The sequence below is a fragment of the Salmo salar genome, chromosome 23 (genome assembly GCF_965601325.2).
Source record: "Salmo salar chromosome 23, fSalSal1, whole genome shotgun sequence".
In the NCBI taxonomy this organism is placed as follows: Eukaryota; Metazoa; Chordata; class Actinopteri; order Salmoniformes; family Salmonidae; genus Salmo; species Salmo salar.
This window is the reverse complement of record NC_138313.1, coordinates 39187796-39205120: the sequence shown is the minus strand read 5'-3', so window position 1 is coordinate 39205120 and position 17325 is coordinate 39187796. Positions and strand designations below refer to the sequence as shown.

Genomic DNA, 17325 nt, shown 5'->3' with positions numbered 1-17325 from the left:
ACTGGTACTCTCTGAATATAGCTCCACATTGATCTGGTACTGGTACTCACCGTATGTAACTCCACATTGATCTGGTACTGGTACTCTCTGTATATAGCTCCAAATTGATCTGGTACTGGTAATCCCTGTATATAGCTCCACATTGATCTGGCACTGGTAGTCCCTGTATATAGCTCCACATTGATCTGGTACAGGTACTCCCTATATATAGCTCCACATTGATCTGGTACTGGTACTCCCTGTATATAGCTCCACATTGATCTAGTACTGGTACTCCCTGTATATAGCTCCACATTGATCTGGTACTGATATTCCCTGTATATAGCTCCACATTGATCTGGTACTGGTACTCCCTGTATAGAGCTCCACAGTGATCTGGTACTGGTACTCCCTGTATATAGCTCCACATTGATCTGGTACTGGTACTCCCTGTATATAGCTCAACAGTGATCTGGTACTGGTACTCCCTGTATAGAGCTCCACAGTGATCTGGTACTGGTACTCCCTGTATATAGCTCCACATTGATCTGGTACTGGTACTCCCTGTATATAGCTCAACAGTGATCTGGTACTGGTACTCCCTGTTTATAGCTCCACATTGATCTGGTACAGATTCTCCCTGTATATAGCTCTACATTGATCTGGTACTGGTACTCCCTGTATATAGCTCCACATTGATCTGGTACAGGTACTCCCTGTATATAGCTCCACATTGATCTGGTACTGGTACTCCCTGTATATAGCTCTACATTGATCTGGTACTGGTACTCCCTGTATATAGCTCCACATTGATCTGGTACAGGTACTCCCTGTATATAGCTCCACATTGATCTAGTACTGGTACTCCCAGTATATAGCTCCACATTGATCTGGTACTCGTATTCCCTGTATATAGCTCCACATTGATCTGGTACTGGTAATCCCTGTATATAGCTCCACATTGATTTGGTACTGGTAGTCCTTGTATATAGCTCCACTTTGAACTGGTACTGGTACTCCGTGTATATAGCTCCACATTGATCTGGTACTGGTACTCCCTGTATATAGCTCCACATTGATCTGGTACTGGTTCTCCCTGTATATAGCTCCACATTGATCTGGTACTGGTTCTCACTGTATATAGCTCCACATTGATAAGGTACTGGTACTCCCTGTATATAGCTCCATATTGATATGGTACTGGTACTCCCTGTATATAGCTCCACATAGATCTGGTGCTGGTACTCCCTGTATAGAGCTCCACAGTGATCTGGTACTGGTACTCTCTGTATATAGCTCCACATTGATCTGGTACTGGTACTCCCTGTATATCGCTCCACAGTGATCTGGTACTGGTACTCCCTGTTTATAGCTCCACATTGATCTGGTACAGATTCTCCCTGTATATAGCTCTAAATTGATCTGGTACTGGTACTCCCTGTATATAGCTCCACATTGATCTGGTACAGGTACTCCCTGTATATAGCTCCACATTGATCTAGTACTGGTACTCCCTGTATATAGCTCCACATTGATCTGGTACTGATATTCCCTGTATATAGCTCCACATAGATCTGGTACTGGTACTCCGTGTACATAGCTCCACATTGATCTGGTACTGGTACTCCCTGTATATAGCTCCTCATTGATCTGGTACTGATACTCCCTGTCTATAGCTCCACATTGATCTGGTACTGGTACTCCCTCTATATAGCTCCACATTAATCTAGTATTGGTACTCCCTGTATATAGCTCCACATTGATCTGGTACTGGTACTCCCTGTATATAGCTCCACATTGATCTAGTACTGGTACTCCCTGTCTATAGCACCACATTGATCTGGTACTGGTACTCCGTGTATATAGCTCCACATTGATCTGGTACTGGTACTCCCTGTATATAGCTCCACATTGATCTGGTACTGGTACTCCCTGTATATAGCTCCACATAGATCTGGTACTGGTACTCCCTGTATATAGCTCCACATTGATATAGTACTGGTACTCCCTTTATATAGCTCCACATTGATCTGGTACTGATACTCCCTGTATATAGCTCCACGTTGATCTGGTACTCCCTGTATATAGCTCCATTCTTGTGGGTTGAATTTTATTCCTCTTGTGTTACTATTTCATTTTTAAACTATGCATTGTCGGGAACGGCTCGTAATCAAGCATTTCACGGTAAAGTCTACACCAGTTGTATTCAGCATGTGACATACAATTGGATTTGATTTGACAGACACAGGGTAGGCTGTCATTGTAAAAATGATTTGTCCTTAACTGACTTGCTTAGTTAAATAAAGGTTAAATTAAAAAATAACAAAAATAAATAAACAGACACACACACACACACACACACACACACACACACACACACACACACACACAATCACTGTTTTAGGGTCCCAATCAAAAACTGATAGTATTGACATGTGGGAGTTTTAGGCTGTGTATTTATTAGAGGATATTCCCACCGACAAGCAATTATGCCACAAAATTATGTTGAAGCTCTCACAATTATCTGCTCTCCCTATCCCTTCTTACCCAGTTTAAAGCAATACTGATTTAATAACACCAAAACATGCCACTGAGAAACCCATAGCAGAAAATGAGCTTACACCTCCCTCTGCTGTTTATTCAGTAATATGACCCCACTCTGAAAACAGAAAAATACTTTCAACAGCAGAATCCATTGCCAGCAGTGGTGATAGAACAATCTTCAGCAGGAATGAGCCTATGTGCTTTAAACTGACAGCTGGGAAGATGATGTTTCATTGTGATTTGTGCACAAAGTGTTATTTATCTGGGTATTGTGTCTGAGTACTTCAGTGCAGCACAAAGTGTGTATATTTCAAATATTTTAATATTACATTTCAAGACATTAGTCTGGAGAGGCAGAAGACAAATTTAAGTTATTCATTAACATGACTGTGAAGTGCAATGATTATATTGTATTTTATTTCATTGTATTATATTGTATTATTTTAATGATTACTTCATTGGCAAAGTGGGCAAACTTAGACAGGAAATGCCAACAACGAACAGCGAGCCATCGTATTCATGCTTAAAAAAAACAAATAATGAAAGAAAAGCATTGCAAGTTTTAATTTTGTAAAGTTAATGTCAGAGCGATGGAAAAATTATTGTTATCGATCAATAATGACAAATCTCCTGGCATTGACAACTTAGATGGAAAGCTACTGAGGATGGTAGCTGACTTTATAGCCACTCCTATCTGACATATCTTTAATCTGAGCCTAGAGGAAAGTCTTTGTCCTCAGGCCTGGAGGGAAGCCAAAGTAATTCCGCTACCCAAGAGTAGCAAAGCGGCCTTTACTGGTTCTAACAGCAGATCTATAAGCTTGCTGCCAGCTCTTACAAAATTGTTGGCTTTTTTATTTATTTAACCAAATATAATGCTATTTCTCTGTAAACAAAGTAACAACAGACTTTCAGCATGCTTATAGAGAAGGGCACTCAACATGCACTGCACCTACACAAATGACTGATGATTGTAAGAAAGAAATTGATAATAAGAAGTTTGTGGGAGCTGTACTGTTAGATTTCAGTGCAGCCTTTGATATTATTCACCATAACCTGTTGTTAAAAAAACACATGTGTTATGGCTTTTCAACTGCCATATCATGGATTCAGAGCTATCTATCTAATATAACTCAAAGGGTTCTTTAATGGAAGCTTCTCTAATGTCAAACATGTAAAGTGTGGTGTACCACAGGGCAGCTCTATAGGCCCTCTACTCGTTTATATATTTACCAATGACCTGCCACTGGCATTAACCAAAGCATGTGTGTCCATGTATGCTGATGATTCAACCATATACGCATCAGCAATCACAGCTAAAGATGGGGAGAGGTCTGTCTGTAATAAAGAAATGCTCTGCTTTTTTGACCCCACACTCCAAAAAGCAAGTTCTGCAGTCTCTAGTTTTGTCTAATCTTGATTATTGTCCAGTCATGTGGTCCAGTGCTGCAAGGAAAGACCTAGTTAAGCTGCAGCTGGCCCAGAACAGAGAGGCACGTCTTGCTCTTCATTGTAATCAGAGGGCTGATATAAATACTATGTATGCTTGTCTCTCTTGGCTAAGAGTTGATGAGAGACTGACTGCATGACTTCTTCTTTTTATAAGAAACATGAATGTGTTGAAAATCCCAAATTGTTTGCATAGTATACTTACTCACAGCTCTAACACATACACACTTACCACACCAGACATGCCAACAGGGGTCTTTACACAGTCCCCAAATCCAGAACAAATTCAATAAAGTGTACAATGTTATATAGAGCCATTATTGCATGGAACTCCGTTTCATCTCATATTGCTCAAATAAACAGCAACGCTGGTTTAAAAAAACAGAAAAAGCAACACCTCACGGCACAACACCTCTCCCCTATTTGACCTAGATAGTTTGTGTTTATGCATTGATATGTAGACTATGTGTGCCTTTAACTTTTTTTTATATAGTTCTGTCCTTGAGCTATTCTTGTCTATTAATGTTCTGTGTTGTTTCATGTTTTGTGTGGACACCAGGAAGAGTAGCTGCTGCTTTTGCAACAGCTAATGGGGATCCTAATAAAACACCAAATACCCCAAAATTATATTGTATTATATTAAATTATATTTTCTTGTATTATATTGTATTGTGTTATATTGTATTATATTGTTGTCATAAGCATCTTCTTATTTATTTAAAGAAAGACACTATAAACAAAATAAACAAACAAACGACGAAAGGTACACAGACTAAACAGGAAACAACCACCCACAAACACAAGAGAAAACTAACCCACTTAAATATGGCCTCCAATTAGAGGCAACGACAACCAGCTGCCTAGAAAAAAACAAAAAACAAAACCCCCGAAACACACTAAACTAACACCCCCTGCCACGCCCTGACCAAACTACAATAACAAACAACCCCTTTTACTGGTCAGGACGTGACAACTGCAGTGTATTATATTGTATTATTTTTTTATTGTATTTTATTTTATTCCATTGTATTTTATTGCATTGTATTTGATTATATTGTATTGTATTCACTTAGGATTGAGAAGCAGTAGAAGTATGGACAATTAAGGTTTCCAAATTATTTCAAACATCTTTCTTCTGGCCAAAAACACATATAGGGGTGGGCAATTCCAGTCCTTGAGCGCCTGATTAGTGTCACAGTTTTTCCGCAGCCACAGCTAACACACCTGATTCCGATAATCACCAAATCATGATCTTCAGTTCAGAATGCAATTTTGGCACGTAACTAAATAGTTCAGCCCTCCAGTTCGTTGCTATAAAAATGCTATTGTAGTAGAGTTAAAATGGTTATTCCAGCAAACTTCAAATTATTAGAATAGTACACAACGCAGAACAGAACAATCAGGTTGAGGGTCAGTGGCCAAAAGCCCGCGAACAGGAATGTTCCAAGTTCAGACAGAAGGGGGGAGTCAGATCGCCAGGAACTTTACTTTTGGTTTCTAATTTTAATTGTTGCGCTACTGGTGATGCCTGTTGATGTTAGGTAGGCAGCTACAGTAGCTGAATGATGTTAACATCTTCAGGTTTTGTTTCATTAAATGTATTTTATTTTATCTGGGTGCTTACGTCACCTACTAACACCCTGGTACTACCCATAGATCCCGCTCTCCTCAGTCTGAGAAAACACTGAGAGAGAAAGGTACGGGTTGCAGATTACTCCTTTGTAGAAGTCCGTAACGTGAAATAAATAAACGTCCCAAGGTTAATGCTGTAGATATTGTTATAAGGGGATGTGAGACTATCGAAACACGTAACTTTCAGAGTTTTATTGTTGTTATTAATATAGTTACAGAGTGCTAAAAGTGTTGCTAGCTAGTATGACTTTCTTTCTGTGATGCAGACGGCTAGCTGAGCTGCCGACTAGTGATGGTGTTGCATTATGGGGGATGTAGTTTTGCCCTCTAAGGCGATTTTATGTTGTAACTTGTTTGTGTTGCAGTGGTTTTGTACATGAGTTGTTGTATTTTGCTACTATCAACACTGAAAGCACCTAGCAATATATTGGGGATGTGAGACAGGATATGTGTTTTACCTTTCTTCATGCTCCTGTGTAGAACAACTTGTCAGGTGGTGCATTGGAGACTGATGTGTTCCTGTCCTGTCTTTTCATAATACTATTGCAGGTATTGTTCTATTGTCTAAGAATTAAGATTATACATTCTTTGTATTAAGGACTGGTTATTATTTTATACTATACATTATGGCTTTATGAGTGTGATTGTGAGAGTCTGAGAAAACACTGAGAGAGAAAGATCGACATAAAAGCCTAAAAGACAGCCGTGGTGTCGCTCTTCATTTCTTGGTTCTCCTGTGGTGCATAAGAAACCCGCTACAGATTGGTGCCGTGACGATATGGCCTAAAAACTTGACAGATTTTCTGAGGAGGTAACGTTTTTTTTGCGCTAGCTTCAGGTTGTGTTCCTTAAGGCGGGAGAACACCATTTCGAGACGGTCCAGGGCTTCCTGCTCAGTCTTCCCGAAAACCAGGAGATCATCCAAGTAGCACAGGAGGGACAAGTAGTTCTGGTCGCCGAAGATCGAGGTCATCATTCTGGCGAATGTTGCTGGGCTGTTACATAACCCCTGAGCCATTCTGTTGTACTCAAATAAACCCGTGGGTGTTGTGCACGCTGTGTACTTGCGGTCATCTTCATGTATGGGGATGTTGTAGAATCCCGAAGTCAAATCCATAGTACTGAAGAAGCAGTTCCCCCCCAAAGCAGCGAGAGCATCGGCTTGATGGGGCAATGGGTATGCATCTTTCTCTGTCCTCTGGTTCAACCATCTGAAATCAGTGCAAATTCTCAACTCTCCTGACGGCTTCCAAACCAGGACAAGGGGGGAGGCCCACTCACTACTGGACTTTCGGATGATGCCCCGCTCCTCCATTTCCTCCAGCGTCTGTCTCAGTTTCTGGTAGTCGGATGGAGAGACCCTCCTGTACGGCAGCCGGAAAGGCTTTTCATCTTTGAGTCGGATACGGTGGATGACGTTCTTCGCTTCTCCACAGTCAAGTCGGTCCCTGGAGAAGATGCCTTCATACTGAGCAATAAGGTCCACTAGTTTTCCTTTCCACATGTCAGACACTTCACAGGACTCTATGTCAACTTCTTTTAAGCCCAACTCTTCCAACTTTTGTAGATACTCTTTCTTTGCCCTTTTTCCACCAAATGAACATCCTTCCCCAGCTTGGGTGACATTCTGAAGGGCAGACTGGACCTTACTGGGGTTCTCAGCATGGCTGGCATAGAGCTCTAGGTCTTCTAGGGCTAGGCATGGGTGCACATCGGCCAACTTGGTGTTACGGCGGAGAATAATAGGGTGGTCCAACATGTTGATCACTTTCATGGGGACCCACTTGTCACCCCTCAAAGGACATACAGTGCGTCTTACTAGGACATTTCTTGGTGCAGATCGTGCTGTAGTGGCCTCTATGACTACAGTACTACCGACTGATAGCGGTACCTTTTCTTTCAGTTTTCCCCAGACCAAATGTTCATGTTGAGGCATGAGAGTCACACTCTGCTTGAGCATTACAGTTCCCACTTTGTCTGGTATTTTGTCACCGTGCCAACGGTTCACGTTGGCTAGCATGCTGAGTAAAAGTCCATGTGAATCTCCTTTGGCAGGTTTGGAGAGGCTGTCCCAATACCACTTTGTTTTCTTAACCTGTTGCATTATGTGTTTTATGGCGTTCGATCCAACTATCATGTCATCTGTCTGTCCAGGTACAACTAAAACAGACACTGCCATCTTGCAATCTAAAAGATCAATGTTCAAGTCATATTCATACTTAGGCTGTGCCTGGTTGCCCCCACAGCCTACAAGAACTACTTGAGTTGGCTTTCTAGACTCTGGTTTTATCACATTACATCTCAGAAGTGTGTCTTCAGCTGACTCACTTAACGTGCAGGTCATAGACCCACTATCTATCAGAGCTTGAAGTTCTACAATTTCTTGCACCATTACTGGAACATAGAAAAGACTGTCATTACTCTCTATTTTTGGATAAATCACCTCGGTTTTCATTGTGTTTCCAGTCCTTATATCTGTAGTGTTCTGTGGAGGTGTAACATGTTCGCCCACACCGCCCCCCTCTTGGTGTGAGCATGTTAGTTTAAAGCGGGGCCAGGGGGAGCCTCGGCGGTTGCCTCTCCAACTTGTTTTCTTGCTGGACATTCAAAGCCTCTGTGGCCTGTCCTGTGACACTTGAAACATAACCCCTCCTTAAAGCAGTGCGACTGAGTTGAATGGTCTGAGGCCTTACAAATTCTACAGGGACCAGCAGCAGTATTAGTTTGTGGCGTTCTGGCTGAAGTTCTCCTTTGATTTTGTTCCTGGGTTGACAGGAGCTTTTCCAGGAGAGAAATCACTTTGTTCAATGGAGCCTGATCGCTGTTAGTGGGCGTGGCTGAATTATTTTGACCGACTGCTTGTTGTTGAGTCATACACCAAGCGTCGGGGGTCATCACAACTTCTACCTTGGCAGTACTTTGCTCCCTGTGTCTGGCTGATTGTTTGTCTCGGTGATGGCTGTCAATCATTGCCTGCAAATCTCCAACGGTCCAATTTTCAATAGGCCTGCACCTAAGAGCGGCATACAGTGCCGGATCAGGGCAGTGCTTAACAAACATCATGGTCACCTCGTGACCTGGATCATCCACTCTTTTTCCCTGTCTTTGCAAGCACTCATTGGCAAGGTCAATTGCTTTGTTCAGTCTAACCCAATAATCCAAGCAGCTCTCTGACTGTCTTGGTAAGGTTTCATAGAAGTATCCTAATGGGATTGTTGATGAGATTGCCTCTCCAAAGTGCTGCCTCAAGATATTGTATATGGCTTCAGGATCTCTGCTTATGTTAACAAGGGGGTTTCCACGGAGCCCAATTCTGACTATGTCTTTAGCCCGCCCCATTAGTCTATCCTGTATTTCTTGCCCTTGTTCTGATATACTGCATCCCTTCTTTTTCAAGTAAGCTTGCATAAGTTCTTGCCATTCAGTCACTGTGCACCGGTCTGTGCTATCACCCCGGAAGTGGGGTGGTTCTCTGACGTCTGACTTCAGAATTAGGTTGACCTTTGACCAATCAGGTATTTCTACTATTGGTTGGGGATGGGAAGTGCTTGGACCAGCCCCTGCTAGACTAGCGGCAACTTGATTACCTATTTCACTGCCCAGTTGTTTGACTAACTCTGCTAGGGCTTGCAATTGGGTTCGGTTCTCATTTTCACCCCCTATGGCCTTCTGGGACTCTTCACTGTCATCGTTGCCTGGTTGGCTACTGCTAACATGCTCTGGTTGGCTACTACTGACACTTGGCACTCTAGTGTCGACTGCTGGGTATCTAAGAGGACTGGCTCTAGCACTATGTTCCCCCATACTGGCCAACTGAGCCCCCCGCCCCACCCCAGTGGCCATACCTTGTGAACCTCTCACAGTAACACCAACCGGAGTAACATGTACATTGTTATCACCAACACCTGATATGTCTTCTCTCTCCTGTTCTGTAATCTCACACAACTGAGGCATATGCAACATATTGTCCAAAGTTAACCTTGCCCTCAAATGTTTTAAACGTGTGATGTCGATCCAGTTCTGTTTAGGGGTCCCCCGGCGATCTGCTGCAGCTGATCTGTTGATCCGGGTCACGGCACCAATCTGTAGCGGGTTTCTTATGCACCACAGGAGAACCAAGAAATGAAGAGCGACACCACGGCTGTCTTTTAGGCTTTTATGTCGATCTTTCTCTCTCAGTGTTTTCTCAGACTCTCACAATCACACTCATACATAAAGCCATAATGTATAGTATAAAATAATAACCAGTCCTTAATACAAAGAATGTATAATCTTAATTCTTAGACAATAGAACAATACCTGCAATAGTATTATGAAAAGACAGGACAGGAACACATCAGTCTCCAATGCACCACCTGACAAGTTGTTCTACACAGGAGCATGAAGAAAGGTAAAACACATATCCTGTCTCACATCCCCCATCAAGTAATCCTTCTGAAGATGACACAAGTAGAGAAGCAACGTCAGTGAGCAGTCTAGATGGCATCAGCAGTAGAAGTTCATCAGTCAGCGGCTCTGTATGCATAAGATCTACTAAGAAGAGAATGAGTAACCAGAGAGAGGTAGAGCGCAGAAACAGCCAGACATCTGAGCTCACTGATACAGTCCTGAGACCAAGTGAAGGCACTTTGAGAACTGGAAGAGTTGTGAAGCCTGTCAGAAGACTTTTAGAGTCAATGAGTCAAGTGATTGCTGAGCCGGACAAAAGAGAGCATCTAGCCGCCCTGATTCAAGCCTTATCAACTTTTGTTGAAGTGACAGTACCCCAGTGACACAGAAGCCAGAAGATAGATTAAGGAAATGAGAAATACTTTATTAGGGGGTCATAGGTTGTATGTATATGGGCATATTTCTACCTGGCAAAGTCTCTTTGCTGTCCTTCTGGACGACTCTTGGTCAAGGTTACCCCTGTGGAGGAAGAAGTCTTACCTTATGTCTTAAAGTTTGCTGAAATCAAGAAGGGGTGAGTGTAGTAGAGTTAAAATGGTTATTCCAGCAAAATTCAAATTATTAGAATAGTACACAACGCAGAACAGAACAATCAGGTTGAGGGTCAGTGGCCAAAAGCCCGCGAACAGGAATGTTCCAAGTTCAGACAGAAGGGGGGAGTCAGATCGCCAGGAACTTTACTTTTGGTTTCTAATTTTAATTGTTGCGCTACTGGTGATGCCTGTTGATGTTAGGTAGGCAGCTACAGTAGCTGAATGATGTTAACATCTTCAGGTTTTGTTTCATTAAATGTATTTTATTTTATCTGGGTGCTTACGTCACCTACTAACACCCTGGTACTACCCATAGATCCCGCTCTCCTCAGTCTGAGAAAACACTGAGAGAGAAAGGTACGGGTTGCAGATTACTCCTTTGTAGAAGTCCGTAACGTGAAATAAATAAACGTCCCAAGGTTAATGCTGTAGATATTGTTATAAGGGGATGTGAGACTATCGAAACACGTAACTTTCAGAGTTTTATTGTTGTTATTAATATAGTTACAGAGTGCTAAAAGTGTTGCTAGCTAGTATGACTTTCTTTCTGTGATGCAGACGGCTAGCTGAGCTGCCGACTAGTGATGGTGTTGCATTATGGGGGATGTAGTTTTGCCCTCTAAGGCGATTTTATGTTGTAACTTGTTTGTGTTGCAGTGGTTTTGTACATGAGTTGTTGTATTTTGCTACTATCAACACTGAAAGCACCTAGCAATGTATTGGGGATGTGAGACAGGATATGTGTTTTACCTTTCTTCATGCTCCTGTGTAGAACAACTTGTCAGGTGGTGCATTGGAGACTGATGTGTTCCTGTCCTGTCTTTTCATAATACTATTGCAGGTATTGTTCTATTGTCTAAGAATTAAGATTATACATTCTTTGTATTAAGGACTGGTTATTATTTTATACTATACATTATGGCTTTATGTATGAGTGTGATTGTGAGAGTCTGAGAAAACACTGAGAGAGAAAGATCGACATAAAAGCCTAAAAGACAGCCGTGGTGTCGCTCTTCATTTCTTGGTTCTCCTGTGGTGCATAAGAAACCCGCTACACTATACAATGTTTTGTAGCAATTATTAGACATAGGTTACAAAACTTCGTTCAAATAAAGTGTTCTACCAAAAAACCTGTAGCATTTTAGCCTACCTAACTTCCTTTACAATATGTCGAGCCTCCTTTAATTTGGCAAACCATGTTCCACCTTTAAAAAATCCCCACTGCGTTGTATCGCTCTGCCCCAGTCCTGTCACTGCGGGACTTCCACTGTTTTCAATTTGACTCATGAGAGAAATTTAGCCCATAGGAATTTTGATTTTTAAAGCATAAGAAACGTAATGCAAATCTTGTAAGGCACAATTTGCCGACCCAATACAGTAGGCCTCGACACCTAATTGCAATGGCCGTTTCCTACAGCAGTTGTTAGGACAACAACACGGGCAAGTTGGTAAAACTGCGTAACGTTATATGCTACGTTTTGTAGAAGCTGGCGACATTAAAGTTATTAATTAAGACTTCCAGAATACGGTATATTAGACCACTTTATTTTGTGCGGGCGATAATAACTGCAGTGTGATGCTACTGAATTGGTTGTTACACAGTAGCTTACTGTAAGAGGTAAACACGTCCAATGCATGCTGCTCTGAGTCTCAAGCTCTAGCCTATGACGCTCAGTCTGTCAATATGAACTTCGATCCTCCTTAACTTTGATGTCTCATTTCACAATTTAAGCAATTTACTAACGTTATATGTCGGTGTCGCTTTGTTGAGAGGAAATTTCTGTGCAATTTTGACAGGATGACGGAAAAAGCAGTGACGCCCATGCTTTTGCTTCATCCGTGCAGGGGACTAATCGATGAAAAGTTCAGTTTAATCGTCCAAAATTTGTCGCAAATTCAAGATATCACCTTGCATGCGCTGATCCACTCAGATGATGGCGACTACTGGGAGGCCTTTGGCCACTATGTTAGTGATGCTACAGGATTTGTAAATGGTAGGCTACTTGTATTTAATGTCACACATTTTCATTGAAGTTTGTTTGTACAGTTATCAATAATTTGAAGAGTTCAATTCATATTTAAAAATCTCTCACATAAACTACCCAAATATCTTTACAGTTGCCAATGATTCAAGTTTAGGAGGGACATATGATGGCGTGGAACCCATGGGACTGTTGTGGAGCATGAGACCAGTACCTGGCAGTAGAATTGGACTCAGGTAAACTGAAACTCCACCCTAAAAATAATACATTGATAAAGTTGTAATTTTGTAATCAAAGGTCACCAGTTGAATTATAAACAATGTCTTGTAATTTTAGGTTGAGGAAGAAGGAGGTCCACACTCCCATGGTAGTGCACATCTCTGTGTACAGTGGACACATGAGTCAGGGCTTCAGAGAGCAGGTGGCCCTGGCGAGTGTCGTCACAGAGCGCTGGTACATGGCCCCCGGAGTCCGCAGGGTCGACATCACAGAGGGAGGGGTCACAGGGACCCTATTCCTGCCACCAGGCATGTCATAGATTTTAGCAACATATACCTCACTTTCAATAATTACAATTAAAATCATCCAAAGATATGATTTAGATATGATTATCATAGGAGGAGTGCATATAGCCCAGGTCTGAACAGACCATGTTGTGTTGGAAGGACCCGGGCCCTTCCCTGCCCTGTTGGACCTGTGGGGTGGGGGTGGCGGTCTGGTGGAGTATCGCTCTGCCCTCCTGTCGTCGCATGGCTTTGTCTCTCTGGCCCTGGAGTACATGACACCCCGGACCTCTGGGGGCTCAACCTCTCATGTGGGGAACGAATACTTTGAGGTACCAGTATATGTTACTAGACCACTGCATTTTGGCTGATCTGCACTGTCATATTTAGTGTCATAGGTACCTCAAATGACAGTGATCAACTGATATATAACATATATTTTACTTTCACAAGGTGATATGCTCTGTATATGGTGTGTTCTTATTCAGGAAGGAAGCTGTAGGTAATTAAACCCACAAAGCTCATCCAAAGGTTCGTTCACCTTGTCTGTGCAACCAATCCCTTGCGCAACCTACACATTCAACTGTTATTTGTAGGAACTGACACTGGATTTTGTTCTTATCTTAATAGTGTGTTGTAAAATGTGTCATTGGGTTATGTATGTTGAAGTATGAACCTTAAAGAAAACGTGACTAGACAACTAGACCTATTTCCTACAATAAAAAAAGTATGAGAAATGTATGCACTCGTAAGTCGTTCTGGATAAGAGCGTCTGCTAAATTACTAAAATGTAACCTTCTCCCACTTTTATGGTACTTACATTAATATTTAATAAAGTTATTACTACAGTAATAAAGAAACAGAATATCCTGTGTCAAAATATGACTGCTGTGGTAACAATTTAAAATCAAGTTTTGTACGACAGTCTTAGTAAGTAGCCTTGCACGAGCCTTGGTTTGTGTGAGCCGGAACGACTCATGGGCCAGGAGCCTACTACATCTGTTTCTGTAGCATGATACACCCCCTTGACGGGACGCTAGTCTATCGCAGGGCCTTATCCCCAATCTATCTGCTTAATGCTGAGGGCCAAGCAGGGACGCATCGGGTCCCATTTTTACAGTCTTTGGTATGACTTGGCCGGGGATTGAACTCCCAACATTCCATTCTCAGGGCGGACACATTAACCACAGTTGTAGTTCAAATGAAATGTTCTATTTTTCACTCTAGGCTGCGTTCACCATTCTAAAACAGCACCCTCAGGTGTGTGGGGACAGGATAGCGATACTGGGCCTGTCCTTTGGGACCTCAGTGGCTTTGGGGATGGCCGTGTACTCCACTGTGATTCAGGTAGGAGAATGCTCATACCGCACTGGCAGAATAATAGTGGAGATGTGTGTATATATTTGTGTTTTTGTCTGTGTGTGTTTGTATTTCGGTGTCTTAAACTGTTGGTCCTCTCTCAGCCCAGGTGTTTGGTATGTGTGAGTGGCAGTCATGTCCAGCCGGTGAAAGGCTCACTCTCTGATGTCTTCGGCGAGATTAAGAAGTATGTGTATTATCACGTGTTTAAAGATGTGTATACATTTGTGCTTCCACTTTGATCCTCTAATAATAATTCAATATAACTTACTCGTCTGTGTGTTTAATTTCCTAGAAACGTCCGTAACACTCGCTATGATGAGGAGAATCGAGTGATCTGGCGGGATCTGCTCCTACCCATTCCAACTGATCCAACCAAGAAAGTGGATGTGGGTTTAACTCAAACTGGATTTTACCCTGATTTTAACCTATACCCTCATTGAACTCACTTTATAGCTGTTCTCCCTTGTCTGTTTGACTTTATAAGGAATGTAGCATTGTCTATCCCCATGGTTTACTGTTGTGTCCTGCTTAGGTGGGGCAGCTGAAATGTCCTGTTCTAATGATTGTGGGTGAAGATGACCAAAACTGGCCTGCCACAGAGTCAGCAGAGGACGTGAGTACATGTTTTAACAATGCTTGGATTGCTGCAGAAATATGTATTATTAAGTGGTTCTACTGTAATTTTTTACATTATGTTTTTGACACCCAATACTGATGTAGAACTGTTCTTGTGTTCTTGTGCCTTGTCAGATGAAGCAGATGATGGAGAAAGCAGGGAACAGTCACCTGCTGACAACTCTGTCCTACCCTGGAGCTGGTCACCTGATTGAACTGCCGTATAGTCCTCATATCCGTGCCAGCAACTTCATTGTGGCTGGGACAAAACAAAAGTGTAATTTAACGTTGGTTGTGTGTGTGGTGTGTTTGTGTCCTTGTTATTATCAGAGACAGTTTGACAGTATCTTATTTGCTGTTTTGGGGATGTGCTAATCGACAATACAAGATACATTATCACAGTGATATGGTTGCAATGACTCATTTGTCTGGTAATATGTGAAGAACTCTCGTCACACATTCTGTTTGTTTTGCCTGGAGATAGACAAATTACTCCCCGTTAATGTTTTACGAGGCAGTAAATACAATTGAAATCAAGTACATTACATACTGTCAGTCTGAATAGCAATTTAAAAGTAATGGCTGTTTCCATGACTGTTTCTAGCAAACATATAGAAATGGGTTGTGTGAAGCAATGGAATAATCACACTTGTTCTCTTTTTGTTTGATGCTTCCCCTCCTGATTTGATTGCAGTGGTGGTTCTTTGGGGAGGAGAGACAGCGCCACACGGTCACGCACAGGAAGACTCCTGGAAGAAGATCCTTTCTTTTCTGGAGGAGCACCTATATTGAAGCACAGATGTGACCTCACCGTTAAATCTGTGACCAGGCCAGAGAGACAGACATTTTATTAAAATTTTTGTAATTATGACTTATCTTAATTCTCATCAGAGATGTAAGGAAAAATAATTATGTTGACACAAGTGTGCGTGGGATTAAACCACATAACTCAACGAGCCGATGTCCTAATCCAAATGTCGTGTCATTCCTTTTCTCCTGGTTTTGGTGATCTACACGAGCCATAACGTTCAAGGATTGAGAAGATCTCTGAGTTAGTGCATTCTTACAAATGTTTCATACAGTCTTTCATTTCAATTAAATAGACCATATCACTGCTTTCTTTCCAGTTTTACTGCTGTCACAAGCAATATTGCATCTAAACCTGATAACTTTTACTACAGTGCATTTCTACTTTTACAAAGGCGCTATTACTAATAGTTTGTATAAAATGCCTGTCAAATTGTTATCCTTGAATAAAGGAAAGCGTTTGAAAATGTAAGAACTCACCCCATTCCTTTTTTTCATGGTCAATTTTTATCTGAATATCAAATCATTTCTGGATAACAGTTAAGTACCTTACTGTGATTGTTTTATATTAAAATGGTCAAAAGGAAACAGGTGCTATTCTCATTAACAAAATATCAAGAGGTTCTCGAGAGGTATCAATTCTCAAGCAACACTATTGTAATGTAAATTTACAAAATGATCACGTCTCGGGCACTACCTCAGGAGGTCACGCACTCGCCCTACAGTTGCCCCCCCTCCAAGCAGAGCATTGTAAACAGAATTCTCGTTCAGCCCAACACCTACAGTAATAAATGGTAATATCAGAGCAAAGTTTTTGAAACAACTGAAATATATAGACATTTTCCTAATATTTGAGACTTTTATTTGAAATTACAGTTACAGCTTTACAGCATGTTCCATTCTGAAATTGGAAAGTCCATTTGACCTGTCCATCCTGCCTAGCAGGGAGGCCAAAACTCCAACCCACCAAAGCAGGCTGAAATTTCAGACAGTCTTTTCATACCGTTCTTACACTAAAAGGACATTATCATCCTTTTCACAATTTCACAGTATTATTCCAACCTCATAGTGTGGAAATAAATATAAAACACAGGGAAATCATGCTTTTGACTGCACTGGGCCTTTAAGAAATGTGTTAGCATTAGCCTGTTTGCTCCGATTTCCAATAAACAGTTCTTGCTCAATGTCCGTAGCTGTATGGACTAAAGGCTCTAAAGCACTTTTTGAAATGTTGTTTTGATGTCTGATAAATATTGTTTGTAAAGTTTAGAGAAATGTACGCTCTGACATGTTCATTGTTGAATGTTATTAATTGATTTCAATGTCAAGGAGACCCATGATAAAGGCTGTTTCATGTAATATTTTGTCTGGAGTTAGATGTTAAACTGGTGATATCTGGTTCTTTGTTGATGACAAACTACGTGGGATATCAAGGACAGTGATCTAATACATTAAGTCATAGTTCATTAA

The 17325-nt window shown here is 41.5% G+C and overlaps 2 protein-coding genes across 5 annotated transcripts; one reads left to right on the top strand and one right to left on the bottom strand.

Moving 5' to 3' along the window:
• Positions 1-6322: 6322 nt before the first annotated feature.
• On the bottom strand, positions 6323-10574 carry LOC106584555 (uncharacterized). The gene is made up of 2 exons (XM_014169984.3): positions 9904-10574; positions 6323-9770 (listed from the first exon to the last, which is right to left on the bottom strand). The coding sequence occupies exon 2, from the start codon at positions 8207-8209 to the stop codon at positions 6323-6325; it is 1887 nt and encodes a 628-aa protein (XP_014025459.3). The 5' UTR covers positions 8210-9770; positions 9904-10574.
• A 350-nt stretch (positions 10575-10924) lies between these two features.
• On the top strand, positions 10925-16330 carry LOC106584569 (peroxisomal succinyl-coenzyme A thioesterase). Of its 4 annotated transcripts, XM_082968103.1 has the most exons (12): positions 10925-10943; positions 11359-11427; positions 12384-12580; positions 12705-12804; positions 12905-13095; positions 13234-13403; positions 14299-14418; positions 14535-14617; positions 14726-14819; positions 14966-15046; positions 15184-15325; positions 15743-16330. In XM_082968103.1, exons 3-12 carry the CDS (start codon positions 12385-12387, stop codon positions 15838-15840), a joined length of 1275 nt encoding a protein of 424 aa, XP_082824229.1. In that variant the 5' UTR covers positions 10925-10943; positions 11359-11427; position 12384; the 3' UTR covers positions 15841-16330. The 4 variants fall into 4 exon arrangements, with proteins under 4 accessions (XP_082824229.1, XP_014025481.1, XP_082824230.1 ...); XM_014170006.3 differs by lacking the exon at positions 11359-11427 and having other exon boundaries at positions 10927-10943; XM_014170007.3 differs by lacking the exon at positions 10925-10943 and having other exon boundaries at positions 11019-11427; positions 12432-12580.
• Positions 16331-17325: the final 995 nt, after the last annotated feature.

What these genes read in the sequence shown, in the direction of transcription:
- LOC106584555 (XM_014169984.3), bottom strand. Translation starts at nt 8,209, where the DNA reads ATGTCCAGCAAGAAAACAAGTTGGAGAGGCAACCGCCGAGGCTCCCCC.
- LOC106584569 (XM_082968103.1), top strand. Translation starts at nt 12,385, where the DNA reads ATGACGGAAAAAGCAGTGACGCCCATGCTTTTGCTTCATCCGTGCAGG. An exon ending in TGGGGAACGAATACTTTGAG is followed by an intron (nt 13,404 to 14,298) that starts GTACCAGTATAT and finishes TTTTCACTCTAG; the next exon opens with GCTGCGTTCACCATTCTAAA. An exon ending in GTCTTCGGCGAGATTAAGAA is followed by an intron (nt 14,618 to 14,725) that starts GTATGTGTATTA and finishes TTAATTTCCTAG; the next exon opens with AAACGTCCGTAACACTCGCT.